General features: G+C 28.9%; 1 protein-coding gene across 1 annotated transcript; it reads right to left on the bottom strand.

Annotated features, from left to right (window-relative positions):
* Positions 1-969: 969 nt before the first annotated feature.
* Positions 970-14,631, bottom strand: LOC122850862. Its single transcript, XM_044149919.1, has 2 exons — positions 13,681-14,631; positions 970-1,182 (listed from the first exon to the last, which is right to left on the bottom strand). The coding sequence occupies exons 1-2, from the start codon at positions 14,629-14,631 to the stop codon at positions 970-972; spliced, it is 1,164 nt and encodes a 387-aa protein (XP_044005854.1).
* Positions 14,632-17,948: the final 3,317 nt, after the last annotated feature.

The following is a 17,948-nucleotide window of genomic DNA, read 5'->3' as shown; positions in this document are numbered from 1 at the left end:
TTTATATGTTTAGTATAATGTAGAGCTTTTGTAATCCAAAATTCTTTTTGCCATTGACTTGCTAATAATCTGCTATTGAGTAAGCGCCCATGTCATTAACAAGTCGCTATCAAACTGTTGTTGAGTGTTCCGCTAGGGCCGAAAACAAACGGTTGAAAGTTGCGCAAATCCAACCCAAGCATAACATTGATCTAAAAATTTTACAGAGTTCAAATTTGGTCGAGTAATCTATTCGGTTTGAACTTAGTTGGGCTAACCGAATTCAAGTCAGTCGACTGCAAAAGGCGATGCGCATGGTCGTTCATAAATAGCGTTGTTGTTGATGCTTGATTATATAAAATTTTACATATTATGAAGATAGTTTGATTTATTGTCATTGCGTATAATTGAAAATATTTATTGAAATAGATAATATATCCTATTATAAAAAAATGAAAGCAAACGTTTTTATTCGTTCACTGATTGGTTAACGTGACGTCCAATGAAATAAATACGTCTGAAGAGTAGAAGTAAAGGTATTATTTTATTGGACGCTCAACGCCTTATTCCACATACACGCCTGGCGTCTACGGTCAAAGTCCCGTTTTCTCTCTCTTGCTCTCTCTTTTCTCTTGTGGTTGTCACTCTGTATCCTTCATTTTACACAGGAATACGAGTATTTTGGAATTGCTACGGATTTCTCGTATTTTTCCGCATTTTTTCTAAGTGAGCCAATTCCGGAATATTCCGGAGAAATATTTCCACCAGGGGGTGCATTACATTATACGAAAAATTGCGAATTTGAACAGTTTCAACATGATAAACTTGGAATGTAAGTTTGAATTGTTTTTTTGATTAAATACTTTTATTTAATTTTTGAATAATTTATATATATATACAATTAAATTTTTATTAAATTAATTAAAAATTTATTATTTATTTATTAATGTTTGTTTCATTAACAAATGGTACTGGTGGTAGCGCTTATAATTAAAGTGCAACTGGTGGTGATGCTGCTAAATCAAATGGTACTGGTTGTGATAAATCAAATAATACTGGTAAATCAATTTGTACTGTTGACAGGGCTGATAAATTAAGTGATGCTGGTAAATTGAACGGTACTGGTAGTGATACTAGGAAATCAAATAATGCTGGTAAATTAGGTAGTACTGGTAACACAGGTGGTTTCAGTGGAACTGCCCACTAAAAATAAGCTTTGTATTTTTATTTTAGATGTTTAAAATGTTTTTAATATGACGTTGTTTTCAAACTTATGAGAGATTAGTGCGTAATCTTAAAAATCTCTTTTTTTTTTTTTTATTTGAAAAAAAATTTATTCATAACTCTCAATTATTCATTTTTTTTTTTTCGTTAAAAAAAAATCTAATGACAACTCTTAATAGTTCATTATTTTTTTTATTTTTCGTTTTGAAAAATATTTTTGACTGTCGAGTAGTTAGCAATATTCATTATTAATATATTATTGATAATTTCAGAACTTAAAAAGTTACTGCATATTTTAAACGCATTTAGAATAATATATTATTATTTAAAAAAAAACTTTGACTGTAAATAATTTGAAATGTATCAATTCAATAAGTATTGAAGGTGAAAAATGTATTACTTTTATATCTTTGTATCGAAAAAGTAAGAATATTTTCGTATTAAGAAATTCAAGGAAAAAAAAAATACATTATGATTTGACATGCTTGATACATTACATAATAATAATAATAATAATAATAATATAAAAATGAAAGAATTCATCTGTGTGCAGTGTAAAGTTTATTGAATTCAATTATTTCAACTCTTTTCTTAACCGTTGTTAGTGTTCCGTAGAACTTATATGTGTTTCGTAGGACGCTTATGTTTTCGTTTTTCATGTGACTTTTTTTTGGTTTGTGATGAATTTTTCTTGGTTTGTAAAATACGTCCCTAGTTAGCACACCAATATCCCAGGTAGAAAAATATGTGTCGCGTCCGACTTAATAAAGTCGGAGGAAAGTCGGGATTTCAGTCGGGCCGACGTCGGATATTCTGTTAAATTCCCTTAAAGTAAAAAATTTAGAATATCAATTGCATTTTACAAAAGAAACTAAATTGTTGATAGATAGACTATTTATGTTTGTAATTTGTTTTTAATCATTCTAATAATAAATCTTTTTTAATAGATTGAGCATAATTTTTTGTTTTACTCGAATTAATATTAAAATGACAGCTTGAGGTTATAGTCGAGATTTTAGACGACATTTATGAGAAAACGGTTCTCATCCAATTACTGTATATCGAAAATACTAAGCCTGCTGTTTTACCGGCAGGCTAGCGACGAGTAATTTTGAATATGCAACTTTAACAATCATGTTCATGTTTGGATCGGTTTGGATTAAAAACAACAAGTTTAATAAATAAAACAATCGTCTTGAATATTGTATTAGAATATAATTACCGATTGTTTTAACATCTGTATATTGTATTGTTGACTCAGGTATATTACTATTATGATTATTATCATTATCATGTAGGAAATAAGGTAGCTAACCATACTGCTTTTCCTTGAATATTTTTATTCATTTAATAAATAAAGTACATGTAAATTTATTTAACAAAAATAAAAATGTCCAAGGAAAAGCAGTAGCTAAGGAAAAGATGTAGCTAAGGAATTGAGGTTGCCAATAAATTGTTTTTTAAGGAAATAATCTTTTCCTTAGCTACTACTTTTCCTTGGACATTTTTATTTTTTGAAAATAAAATTACATGAAATTTAATTTTTAAGAATAGAAATGTGCAAGAAAAAGTAGTAGCTAAGGAAAAGATGTAGCTAAAAAATTACAGTTGCCAAGACAATTATATTTTAAGCAACATTATTTCCTTGAAACATACTTATAATTAATTTTGCTACATCTTTTCCTTAGCTACTACTTTTTTTTGGACATTTGTATTTTTAAAAAATAAATTTACATGTATTTTATTTATAAAATAAATAAAAAATGTCCAAGGAAAAGCAGTAGCTAAGGAAAAGATGTAGCTAAGGAATTAATGTGACTCATGAATTATTTCCTTGAAACATAATTCTTTGGCAACCTCCATTCCTTATCTACATCTTTTCCTTAGCTACTACTTTTCCTTGGACATTTTTATTTTTTGAAAATAAAATTACATGAAATTTAATTTTTAAGAATAGAAATGTGCAAGAAAAAGTAGTAGCTAAGGAAAAGATGTAGCTAAAAAATTACAGTTGCCAAGACAATTATATTTTAAGCAACATTATTTCCTTGAAACATAATTTTTTGGCAACCTTAATTCCTTAGCTACATCTTTTCCTTAGCTACTACTTTTTTTTGGACATTTGTATTTTTAAAAAATAAATTTACATGTATTTTGATTATAAAATAAATAAAAAATGTCCAAGGAAAAGCACTAGCTAAGGAAAAGATGTAGCTAAGGAATTAATGTGGCTAAGGGATTAATGTTGCCAAAAAATTATGTTTCAAGGAAATAATTCCTGAGTCACATTAATTCCTTAGCTACTGCTTTTCCTTGGACATTTTTTATTTATTTTATTAATAAAATACATGTCAATTTTTTTTCTAAAAATACAAATGTCAAACGAAAAGCAGTAGCTAAGGAATTAATATGACTAAGGAATTCTTTCCTTAAAACATAATTCTTTGGCAACCTCAATTCCTTAGCTACATCTTTTCCTTAGCTATTGCTTATTCTTGGACATTTGTATTTTTAAAAAATAAATTTACATGTATTTTATTTATGAAATAAATTAAAAATGTCCAAGGAAAAGCAGTAGCTAAGGAAAAGATGTAGCTAAGGAATTAATGTGGCTAAGGGATTAATGTTGCCAAAAAATTATGTTTCAAGGAAATAATTCCAAGCACGAGCCTTGGCGAGTGTTTCCTCTCCAAATTCGTTGAGAGCACACTCTCTGAGTGGGCACTTGTAACGAAATATACTATTTGAGTTGCATTTACTGAAATGAATTGTCAGGTTTGGTACGTATTAACGTATACAATTCGATAAAGCGCGCCCATAGCGCGCGTACGGTCTCGTTATTGAATAAAAAAAAAATATTCTATCGGAAAAATTTTATAAAACATTCCGTTTCGGATATTTCATAAAAATCATTCAAAATTCGATAGAAAAATATTTCTATAGAACAGCGTATTATTATGATTATGATATATACAAATCATTTCTTTTATAAAAATAATCCTATAAACCGAATCTTATAATAAATTAATAAATTCATTCTATAAAAATCAACCACAAACTTTATAGAATTTATTCTATAAAAAAAGCGCCAAATTTATATAAGAATTTGTATAAAAATTTTTATAAAAACGTTTTATAGAAATGTTTATAAAACTTTTTGCTACGTGAACTTTGAGTGATGACAATGATAACAACAATGACAGAGCTAGTGTTCCAACTGAAAATATTGAAAATCATGGAGGAGACGAGTACATTGATGAAGAGTACCTGGATAAACAAGATTATTCTGATAATATGGAGGTTTTTACAGATGTCAATAATCAACCATTAACTTTGAGTGAACATTGTCACGAGATGAGGCCTAAAGCTAAGTGGAATAATTCTGCTAATTTAGCAACTTGTTCAAATGCTGTACTTATCACTTGACGTTGTGCAGGTGTAGGCCAAGAAATTATTTGAAGTGCAATACAAGTTAATGCAAACAGTGACAGGCCTATAGAAATATTTCCAAGTATAAGAACGTTGAATAGTGTACTTGGACATTTGAAATAGGTACACTATGATTTTTCATATCCTATAACATTCAGGTGTTGCTCAAAGCCATATTGTTGTTAGTAATTGTTTACGAGCAGGCATGGGTTGTGTTCCTACTCCATCGTTAAGTATTGTTATTCATGGCTCAATTCGATGTTCAAGTGTTACAAAAGCTTCTATAGTATCTAGCAATAAGACCCAGCAGCGTCATCATGTCATCAATCTTTTTATCCTCTTCACTGTTTGTCAAAGAATCACTCTTGAATACAGCTTGATAAACAGGCTGTACAAGATGGGCTATCATCAATACAGCTTCAACATTCTGAAAGTAAAATGATGAATTATTTATAATTTTTTAATAAAAAAGAATGAATGAATATTTTTTGATGTTGACAATGAATATGCAAAATTTTTCATGAATATAATCAATAAATACAGAGTTACCATTATGATTGTTAAATAGTTATGAATACACTTTGTTATTTTTTTGGGAATTTCAATTTCCTATTGTTTTTGCTTTTCATCTGGACCCCCCCTCCCGAAAATTTTCCTTAATTCCCTAAATTAATCTCAAAACCATAAATATGAGAAAATATTAGAAAAATATCAGTAAATATCAAGGAAAAAATCACTGATTATGAAAAAAAATAACAAAATTTTTCAATACTGATGATAATATTTTATAGATATCATCGCAATCATGATAGCAATAAATGGAGTGAAATTTATATATGCAAAGACAGGACGGTTATTAAAAAAAAAAAACAATCTCATTAGCAGACGACAGTGATTACGAAGTAAAATAAAATTTAACTGAAAAAAAAATTTAATAAAACTAAGTAAAGATACTAAATTTACTACCCAGGCGGAACACACAAGAGCAATTCATTAGCTATTATAAAATGACTTTGGCGCTTTTACAAGAACGAATCAATAGCTATTACAGAGCAAATTAAAATTAATATTACAGAACCCCTAATTATAATATGAACCATCAAGTACGATAATGAAATATTAAAATATTATATTTTATTGACAGTTTAAACACATTACTTTTACGTGAATTATCTTTTATTATTAATAATTTATATGATTTAAAAACAAAAGGTTGAAAGGTTAGGGACCGAGCTGTCACACAAACACAATTTACAAGACCACCGATAGCGGTTATTTATGAAAACTTACCACTATTATCAAAAGCAAATCAATAGCAAACCAAGAGCGAATCAAGCCACGTACAAAAAAATCCTATAAGTCACACTTATAGGAAAGACCTATAAAATGAACTTATAGAACGTTTGTATAAGTTTTTTGCCGCTTTCTTATACAAATTTTATAATAATAATGAAAAATGCCAAAAAATATTTCTTATAAGTGTATCTTATAAGAACATTAAGGTATGCCTAGAAAAAAAAATAAAAAGATTATTTGTTGTAATCAAATAAATTTTGATTGATAAATAACAGAAAATTACGAAATTTTTTTAGCATTTTCAAAATATTATTATATTTATTTATCAGTGTTTGAAACGACAATATACTTTTAAAAGTTTTTTAGAAATTATTATTATTATTTTTAGAAAAAAGGTAAGTATTATTGATATCAATCAATTAATATTAATATTTGTGTAAAACTATTCAGCGATTAGTTTATTTTATAAATGACTCTCCTGTTCAATCTTTTTTGTGAAATATTATTAATTTTAAGTATCTCAGATGTTTGATTATTTGATTTTATATAACACATATTGATTGTTGTGATATAAAATTTTATGTTTCTACGTAAAATCAGTTTAATCAATATGAATTAAACAAAAATTTGCCATTGAATATAACTTTTTTCCTAAATTTTCATAAATGATTAACTATTCTTATTTTTTTATAATTATTAATTTTCTATAAACTAGATTTTTAATTTTTTTTTTTTTGTAAATTTCATTTTTTACAACACTGATACATTTTAAACATGAACTTTTTGATTACCATTGGAAATTAATTGTTACAATAAGAATTTTATACTTATATAAAATTTAGATGAAAAGAAATTTTAATATCGAATTTGATTTATCTTTTTGGTAATTATAAATATAATATATCAAATTTATCAAATAGAAAAATTGATGTTCATTGAATAAAATTTGTTGACCATTATCAAATTATGTCAATTACCTGAGAAATTATTTATCTATTGTTATTATTGACATTTTATTTCTTCTACCTGATATTAATTTCATAAATATTATTATGGATGACTAACTTTTATCATTTTCCAATAAGCATTATTTTTTGATAAACTAAATTTTAAAACATTTTTTTTAAAATTGTATTTTCGTCAAAAACTAAAATTTTCAATTTATCATAAAAATTAATTGTTATAATGAGAATTTTATGTTGTTATAATTTATGTTTAATCTTTAGATAAATTGAAATTTTACTATCGAATATGATTTATCATATTCAAAAATTGATATTAATAAAATAAAATTTCTCAGCTATAATCAAATTATATTATCAATTACCTGATAAATTTAAATCTACTTAATTATTCATCTCTCGTTATCATCCAAATTTTATTTCTTTTACCTGAACTTAAGTCTATAAATAAGCTCACTTATTCAAATAAAATTTAATTTATCATGTTATAAGTGTTTGTTGTGGATAATGCTTCCAAAAGCAACGACTGTAGTGTGGCACGCCTTCGTGGTAGAATGCCATCAGTCACTTGTTAGGTGCTTTCTTTTGTGTATTTATTTTTTTTCACTTTCATGCGCATGATCATGCACATGCTCCTGTCATGCAAACTTGTTGAGAGAACAGTGGCGTCGAACAAATAATTTTTCGAAAATAAGAATTAAAACATGGCTGATCCAGCCCCTCGTGTCCTACGCTGTTGCAAACTGACTTTTTGCGGACTGCGCATTCAATTGCGCATGCGCGCAAATAAACAGGAAAAAAAATAAATACACAATATAAAATAATACAAAAGATGTGTGTTATTGTACGCACAGGGAAGTGAAACTTCTTTAGTAATTCTAATAAATAGTAATTGAAAGATCTCTCGTTGCATTAATATATTTTTGACTAGTTGTCTTTTTTGCTCTCATTCCGAGTGAACTATTATGTTCATTCAGTCATTAACAATTATGATAGAAATTTTTAAATTTATTGATTAGTTATAATATTGAGGTTCTATATGTAAATGAAATTCTAAATTAAAAACTTACACTGAGAAGAAAAATGTCTGCATTTAAGAGAAAAGTTGTTTAAATATAGCAAAATTTTGCTTGAAAGTTTTAGGCTTTGATTTAAAAAAAAAAATGTATTAATTTGAGCATAATATTTTTTAATTAAAGCAATTTATTTGCTTTAATTTGAGAGTTTTTTTTTTATTCAAGAGAAAAGAGAATTAATTTAAGAAAACTTTGCTAAAAAGGAAGCAAAAATATCCCTTAAATCAAGCGAATAAGTGGTCTAGTTAAGACAAAAGTTGCTAAAATTAAATGACATTTGATTTTATTTAATGGGTAAATTGTTTAATATAAGGATAATATTGATTGAATTAATAGAAAATTGTTTTTATACAAATGATAAATGAATTAATTTAAAAAAATTATGAATCAATTTAAAACAAAAAGCGATCTAGTTGAGACACAAGTTGCTAAAATTAAGCAACATTCGATTTAATTCAATCGGTAAGTCGTTTAACTAGAGGAAATTATCGATTAATTTAAAAAATTATGAATCAATTTAAAGCAGAAAGGCGATCTAATCAAGACAGAAGTTGCTAAAATTGAGCGACATTTCATTTAATTTAATGGTTAAGTCGTTTAATTTAAGGATAATATTGATTAAGTTAATAGAAAATTGTTTTTATACAAAAGAAAAATGAATTAATTCAAAAAAATTATGAATCAATTTAAAACAAAAAGCGATCTAGTTAAGACACAAGGTGCTAAAATTAAGCAACATTTGATTTAATTCAATGGGTAAGTCGTTCAACTAGAGGAAATTATCGATTAATTTAAAAAAATTATAAATCAATTTAAAGCAGAAAAGCGATCTAATCTGAACTATTATGTTCATTCAGTCATTAACAATTATGATAGAAATTTTTAAATTTATTGATTAGTTATAATTAAATATAATATTAAGGTTCTATGTAAATGAAATTCTAATTAAAAAATTTAACACAGAATATAATTTTATATGAATATTTATTTATTGAACAACTAGTCAGCCGAACACTTCTATTACTATTTTATGTATACTTTTTCTTTTTTAATCGCTTTTATTTTTCATTTTTTTCTGTCCAGAATGTATACTTTTTATTTTATATATATATATTCATGAAATACTGAGTTTTTCCAGTTGCTTTTATTTTCAGGATTTTTGTCGGGATGATATCTTTTAATATTTTCCCGATATATAAACTTTAGATGACTTAAGCTTTCAATATTATTGAATATTGAGTCAATTTCAGCCTCGTAATCTCACATGTTACAGCCTGAAAAATATAAATAAAATTAATACAAATTATAATGGAAATGAATTTGATTTTAATTTAGTAGCTATCTCCTCAATATTTGAATAAAAAAAAAAAAACAAAAACAAAACGAACCATTTGATGTTAAAAAAATTTAATGTCAAATATTGATCGATTTTTTCAACATCTTTTTTATGAGCGAAGTAACCACAAACACATGATGGTGCATCATCGCTGCCGCCACCACCACCACCGTATATTTGTTCTATTATGATTGCTGTTGTTTATATATGATCAATATTGTTGTTGTTATTTTGATTTCCACTTGGTACATCATTTATTTATTTATTATTGACTCCTGTTGTTGTTGTTTCATTGAATGATTCAATATTTAATCATCTGTTCCATTTTTTTGTCCTTAACAAATTCATTCAAGATCTTGAATTTAGTTCGATTATGGCAAGCACGATCATAACAAGCACAAGCACTTGAATAACCACTATCTTGTGTATTATTTGATTATTGAACAGATTTATTTCAAATACTCATTATTTGATTTGAAATATTATTACAACTACCAGTACAAGTCTCATGAAAATTACCAGACATTGGTATAGCACCTGGTCCTATTTTAAATTTTACTGATTTAGGATTACCAGTACATTTATCAGATGTTTTTGATAATATTTCAGTGTCATTAATTATCTCTTCAAATCCTATGAAATCTAGAATACCATCTTTACTATCTGTTGGATATATTGCCCGTTAAGGGATTTATATCGAGTAAAGAGTTGAGGGTAGTTAATTTAAATAATTAACACAATGATATTTTTTGTTTTTTACTGTTTAATTTTAATAATTATCATGTAAATTATTATTTAAATTTTATGTTATTATTTAATTTATTAATGAAATTAATTTAATTTTATTTATTTAAACTTGAAATTATTTAAGTTGATTTTTATAATAGCAAGTGACAAGAGAGAGCTCCGTAGTCTACGGGTTTGCAAATGCAACTGAACTTAGAAAAAAGGTCCAGGACGCTAACCAGCTTCTGGGCCTTAGTAATGAAAAATCTAGAAAATTCTAGAAGGCCAAACGACGCTTGTATAACCAAGCGTCGCTTGGACCCGACAAAACTTCCAAAATGTTTTTACAGATAATTTATTTAGTTCCTCGAAAGACTGGGCGGTCTTCGAGGTCAGCGGCCTAATCCTCATTGTCCTCGAACTGCAACATTTTTCTAATGGCAAACGTTGTCAGTTTGAGGGATTAGTCGGCATCGGCTCGTGCCGTCAGAGGATTAGACCCGCTGGCTCAATGTGTTGTATGTTTTACTTTTTATTTTATTTTACATTTTCGTTTATTTTTTCTCAAATGAAATTTATTCTATTCTTTCTCTCTCTCTTCTCACTTACCTCTCTTTCCGACGGAACATACTCCCCCCGTTGAGAGAGTACACGATCAACTCAAATATTGCATTTAAAATTAAACTTATTTAACAGTTGATACATGATGATAAAAAATATTTTTATGTTTGATAATTTGATATAATAATTATCAGTATAAGTGCGATGTGCTTGTGCACCCATGGCATCGTCTTTTTGAGTGTACCCGATTCCGTAAAAGGCTCAGGGAAACCATGGTAAAACCTGGCCAGTACACTATCTTATATTCCTAATATATTAATTACAAACATATTATAATAAATCGAATTATGACAATCGATAGTTTAAAAATTGAAAATATAATCAAATTAAAATTTAGAAAATTGGTTATTTAGAAAAATTGAAAAGATAATTATTCTGATTATTAATTAAACTTCAGAAAATCGAAAATCTAATTGATTAAATTATTGACCTATGACGTTAGTTTAAAATATCATGATTCTAGATTGAAATAATTACATAGTAATATGATCAATTAAATTTAGCATATTATACAGAAAATATCCTAATTATTATTATTATCATTATATATATATATTTTTTTTTTTTTTTTTTAATTTTAATTTAATATGTACTGGTTCCAATTCCTCCTGTAACAGATTACATAATAAAAAGACACAAATATTGATAATTATTGGTTCGGAACTGGTGTGACGTCATTGAATGGCAGCGGGCACAGCAATGTGACTGATCTGGTGTAGGTCCCATTGGCCGTCTTCACGACTGCGGTTCTGACTACTTGGTCAGCTCCGGGATATACCTCGATCACTCGTCCAAGTGGCCAACTAGTACACGGAGCATTTTTCTCCACCAGGAGGACCATTTCGCCAACTTTAATGTTAGCGGTGTCCTTAGCCCATTTATGACGTTTCTGTAACTCGTGTAAATATTCAATATGCCAACGAGCCCAGAAATGTTGTTTCATCTTGGTAATATGTTCCCAAAATGATAATCTATTGGTGGGTGTATCAGTGTAATCTTGTTCCGGCAAGTTTCGAATAGGTTCACCGATTAGAATATGTGCAGGTGTAAGGACATTAAGGTCATTTGGATCAGAGGACATCTGTGTGAGAGGTCTTGAATTTAAAATACCTTCAACCTCAGTGGTGAAGGTGGTGAATACTTCATATGTGAAAAGTGATTCACCTACTACCCGTTTGAGATGATGTTTAAATAATTTTACTGTGGATTCCCACAGTCCCCCTTGAGGTGATAATGGTGGAATAAAATTCCATGATATTCTTGGTATATGTGACGCTGCAAAGTTATTTACCAGATGTTGATGCTCATCAGAATTTAGTAAATTATATAATTCTTTTAATTGATTTTTCGCACCGATAAAATTGGTACCGTTATCTGAATAAATTTTAACAGGGGTACCGCGTCTTGCAATGAATCGCCGCAACGCTCCTAAAAAACCTTCAGTTGTTAGGTCACTAACTACTTCTAAGTGTACTGCCTTTACGGACATACACACAAAGACGCATACATATATTTTTATTTTAGTTGTATTACGGAATTTTTTCTCTTTTATGAAAAATGGACCGCAATAGTCAATACCGACATTTTTAAATACATTTCGGGCATTGACTCGATCTTCAGGCAGGTCAGCCATTTTGAATTTTTCCGCTTCAGCTATAAAGCGGAAACAAGTCATGCACTTACGTATGACTTGGCGTACTTGATTTCTTCCATCAAGTACCCAAAATCGTTGACGCATGGCATTTAAGGTAGTTTGTATACCTGAGTGTAATTGTCTAAAATGAATGTCTTTTATAATTAAGTCAGTGAAATAATTTTTAGACGGTAATAAAATAGGATGTTTTTGATTATAGGAAATTTTAGCTCGTTTTAAACGCCCACCTACGCGTAGTAGGCCTTTCTCGTCGAGAAATGGACATAGATTATTAAATCGTGTATTTTTACTTTGAATTTGCGAGCTAAAAATTTTAATTTCCGTCTCAAAATATACACCTTGAATCCAGATTAAAAGCTCATGCTCAGCTTGAGCAATCTCTTGACTTGATAAAAATTTATTTTGAAGTATTTCAGATGATTTGTCATCTGTTTTAGAACAGCGTATTTTTAAGGCGAGGATAAACCTTCGTACATACGCATATGTTCTTAATAATTTTTGATAAGTCGAGCAATTTTTTATTAAGGTATTGATTATGGAAAAATGTTGCTCAGAAATAATTAAGCAAACATTTTTCTTGTATTCTAAATTAGTTTTATCGAGAATTTCAATGGGCTCAGGCCATTGGGCTTCAACTTCTTGAAGCCAAGAAGGACCAAAACTCCATTGTTTGTTGGCAACTAATGCTTGAGGCAGCTGACCTCGTGATAGAGCGTCAGCTGGATTGTCCTCAGATTTTACGTGTCGCCAACAAGCCTTTTCAGACAATTCTTGAATATTAGCTACTCGATTGGCAACGTAAACATTTAATAGGTTAGGCGAAGTTTTCAACCAGTGTAAAACAACAGTAGAGTCACACCAAAAAATTATTTTTGATGGTATAAAATTGAAAGAGCTTGAAGCTTCTTTATATAGTTGAGTCAATACTTGAGCTCCACAAAGCTCAAGGCGAGGTATGGTTATTTGTTTTATAGGAGCGACTCTAGATTTGGCGCATAACAATCTACAATGTATAGACTGGTCTGCTAAAGTCGTTCTTATAAAAAGGCATGCACCATAACCTATGTTACTGGCATCGCAAAAACCATGTACTTGAACGTCACAACCAATGTCGGTTAAAATATGACGATCAAAGGAAATGTTATTTAGATATTTTAATTCGTCAACAAAAATCTGCCAAGACGTATATATATGAATGGGGACGGATTCATCCCAATCAACCTTAGCCTGCCATATTTCTTGCATAATCTTTTTTGCGTGCAAGACGACTGGCCCGACTAGTCCCAAGGGATCATATATTCTTGCAATTTCGGACAGAATATTTCTTTTAGTAATTTTTTCTGGCATTACAATAGATTTTACTGAGTATTTAATTACATCAAATTTTGCTTCCCATGAAATACCGAGAGTTTTCAAGGTACAATTTTTATCGAGTAAAAAATTAGAATTAACATTGACATTAGATAAATCTGCTATCAATTTTGGTTCATTAGAAGCCCATTGGCGAATATTGAATTGACCACGTTTTAATAATTTAACAATTTCATCACGAAGCTGACGCGTTTCTGATATATTACTTGCACCTGTTAAAAGATCATCAACATACAAGTCGTTTTTTAGAATATGCGCAGCACGTGGGAAATGATTTGCTTCATCATCAGCTAATTGATGAATAGTGCGGATAGCCAAAAATGGAGAAGAAGTTATGCCAAAGGTTACTGTATTTAATTCAAAAGTTCTAATTTGATCGCCCACACGCCAAAGTATTCTTTGGTATGCTCGATCGTCTTTATGTAATAGAATTTGACGATACATTTTTTCAATGTCAGCTGTGAGGACATATTTATGTGAACGAAATTTAAGTAATTGAGTGAAAATGGTATTTTGAATAGTAGGACCTGTCATTAAAATATCATTAAGTGATTTATTATTATTTGATTTAGCAGATGCATCAAAGACTACTCGAACCTTAGTAGTCGAGCTGGATTTTTTAATCACAGCATGATGCGGTAAATAATATCTATGATCAGAATCATCTGATACAAGTGACATATGACCGAGATCAAGATATTCTTGCATTACCTTATGATATTCTAATTTTAATTCTGAATTAGATATAAATTTATTTTCTAATGCGTGAAAGCGCCGATAGGCTGCTGCTCTAGAGTCACCCAGCGTACGATCGCCTTTAATAAATGGTAACCTAGCAATATATCGACCACTAGGTTCACGTTTAATATTATTAATAAAATGATTTTCGCATAGAATATCATGTTTTGCTTTTGGTTTTTCAAAACTGATTTCTTCTAACTTCCAAAAGTCGGTCATTTGTTTTTCGAGACGGGTTAAGTTACAAGATAAAGGAAAGGGTTGATCAGGCGTCATGGTGTTACCTGCCACGATCCAGCCAAGAAGAGTTTTTTGTATACAGACTTGAAAATGTTCGTCCGCTAATTTTACTTGCCCAACTGACATCAATGATAAAGTAGGCTCCGCTCCTATCAACATATCAATCGGTTGTGGCATGTAAAACTTAGGGTCAGCGAGTTTGATGTTTTTCGGAATTTCTAAATTCTCGGCATAAAATAATTCCGGCGGTGATAACCCAGTTATTTCCGGTATCGTATAAAATGTCAAAGTTTGAGAATAATTATTAGAATGAGCAAAAAATGTTAATTGTAAACTATTTTTTGTGAGAGTAGTGGTAGCATTGATACCATTAATAGGAATAGAACAATTTTTCATTATCAAATTAAGCTGTGACGCAAGTTTTTGAGTGATAAAATTAGCTGTTGAGCAAGTGTCTAAAAGAGTTCGACATTTTATAAAATTTCCTGACCTGTCTTTGACTCTCACTAAAGCGCTAGTCAGCAGAGGAACAGCTGGCCTTAGTGATCGACTCAACAGACAGGTGTCCTGCTCAACGGGAGTTTCTAAATTTAGTCACTCCTTATTTTTATCTTTATTGTGAGGTCTAGTCTCTGTTCTTGATGAGACAGGCTCACGTTCATGCAGATAGATGCTATGTTTTTTATTACAGATTCCGCAATTTTTAAAAAAACACTCTCCTCTATGATATCGGAGACAAACTTCGCATAGATTGGCCTTTTTTACGATCTCGCGTCTTTCAGGGATGGACATCTTTTTAAATTTATCGCATTTATAAAGAAGATGCTGCTGGTCATTACAAACAACGCAATTACTCGAGGTATTGATTGTACGTGTTGATTGTGGAACGTTTTTATTCGATGTATTGATTGCAAGTGTTGAGTGTGGAACGCTATTATTCGGTTTTTTCACGAATTTATTATTGAAGCGTTTCCTTTTTTGTGGTGGTTGTGTATTTTTGGTTGTATCGATAACCTCAATTTCTTTTCTTTTAAATTGTGACAAACAAATTGCTTCGTTTGTCAAAAAATTAATAAAAGACTCAAGACTTGGAAAAGCGTCTCTTTCTAGCGTATTAATCCATTTTTTAGCTGTGGATCTATGCAGCTTGCTCTCTAATATGACGACAAGCATTTCCTGCCCGACCTCTACACTTAGAGTCTCAAGGCAAGTGATGTGAAGTCTTAATTGATCAATAAGAGAATTTAAACCTTCCGCCGATTCTCGTTCTTGAGTCGGTAAATTGAGGATGGAAGATAAATGACGTGAAATTATTATTCTTTTAACTTCAAAGGCTTGTTCTAGAGTAGTCCAAGCCTTTTCAAAACTTGAATCGGCTATCGGGTAATTAGCAATTTTCTTTTTGGCCTCACCGATTATGGCTTCATCGAGGAGACGAAATTTATCGATATTATCGAGTTCGGTATGAGCTTTAATCAACGCTTGAAACGAATTTTTAAATGACAACCAATTTTCATACTTTCCGTTAAAAGTTGGAACTGTTGTTTGTGGAAGCTTTAATTTTCTTTTGGGCTGAATGGGTTCGGCTGGAGGAGGCGTTGGGGCGACCGGTTGCATGATTTTTTCTACTTTAGACGCTAATAAAAAATATCTATCTAAAAGATCTTCGAATTCGTCTTCATGATTGTTATCCGGTTCGGCTACAATCAATTCATTGTGTAACGATTCAAATTCTTTATATAATTCTGTGATTCGATTCATACGCAAACGCATATTTGTTTGGTCGACTGAATCGGTATCTATCAAATTCCGGAGCATCGTTATCTGGGCTTTGAGCGTCGTCCTTTTTTGGACTATGGTCCTTGTGGAAACCATGATTATTTTTTAATTAAACAATAAGACAATTAGCAATCGATAAATCAATGTACTCACTAAGCTTGATCGCTTAAATTTTAATTTTTAATTATTGTTAATAAATCTTTCAGCAAATAAAATATATAAACGTGTCTAAATGTGTTTAATTGGATTTTTTTTAAAAAATATTAAATTCAATATTTTCTAATAAAATATAATTGTAATGAGATTAATTTTAGAATTTATAAAATTTGATTTTAAATCCTTTATTCGAATTTAATTAATTTTATTAATAAAGGAATAATTTTATTCCTTCAAATTTATTTATATATTTCACCATTAATTCAAAAACTTGCTATTTTAATTGATATATTGTAATCTCAAATTTGATAAAAAATTAATTATTATAAATAATTAATTAATTGATTGAATATTTAATTTAGTAAATTTTATAAATTTATTAAGGCTGATTGCATTGAAGTTCGACGCTCAACTGTCAATTGTTTGGTTTATCGATTAATTTTAAGTCAATCGTGATTTGTTGTTATGTTTACTTAAATGTTTAAATAATTAACTATACAATTCGTCAATTGTATTTTTAATTATTAATGGTATTTTGCAATTACGTAATTGTCTTTGTGTGGTTTTATTGTTTATAAAATTATTCAATTAATTGTTTAATATTAAATTTAATTTATTTAATTTATTATTCAATCAATTGATTGAATGGTTTATTCAATGGCTTGAATAATATTTATTTTATTTATATAGCGCTTGGTTAATTGTTTAAGTTTATAAATTATTGCTAATTTATGATTTTATTTATTACTTTATTATTTAAACTATTAATTGAATAATTTTGATTATTGTTATTAATAACAATGGTAATTTATTGTGACTGCAATTATCAGAGATAATTTTCGGTCTATAATCATACAAATGATTATGGTATTTTAAGTTATATTATTTATAACAATGTTAATTTATTATGACTGCAATTATCAGAGATAATTTTCAGTCTATAATCATCGAAATGATTATGATATTTTAAGTTATATTATTTATAACAATGTTAATTTATTATGACTGCAATTATCAGAGATAATTTTCAGTCTATAATCATCGAAATGATTATGATATTTTAAGTTATATTATTTATAACAATGTTAATTTATTATGACTGCAATTATCAGAGATAATTTTCAGTCTATAATCATCGAAATGATTATGATATTTTAATTTATGTTATTTATATTATTTAAATTTTCATCATCTCAAACGAATATATATATTATTTAAATGATTTTGTTTTTATGGTAATGCACAATTCTAATCAGTAAAAAAACAATTCAGTGACTTGCCGTTTGATGAGTCCTTGGACCTGGATGGCTGTAGTTCGGCGTCCGCACGTAGTTGAGTTTTCGCTCGGTTTGTGTTGAGCG

Source organism: Aphidius gifuensis, linkage group LG3, assembly GCF_014905175.1.
Source record: "Aphidius gifuensis isolate YNYX2018 linkage group LG3, ASM1490517v1, whole genome shotgun sequence".
NCBI classification, from domain to species: Eukaryota; Metazoa; Arthropoda; class Insecta; order Hymenoptera; family Braconidae; genus Aphidius; species Aphidius gifuensis.
The sequence above is the reverse complement of the archived record's forward strand: the minus strand, read 5'-3'. Positions and strand labels throughout refer to the sequence as shown.

What these genes read in the sequence shown, in the direction of transcription:
- LOC122850862 (XM_044149919.1), bottom strand. Translation starts at nt 14,631, where the DNA reads ATGACCGACTTTTGGAAGTTAGAAGAAATCAGTTTTGAAAAACCAAAA. An exon ending in CATGGGAAGCAAAATTTGAT is followed by an intron (nt 1,183 to 13,680) that starts GTAATTAAATAC and finishes GCTTATTTTTAG; the next exon opens with TGGGCAGTTCCACTGAAACC.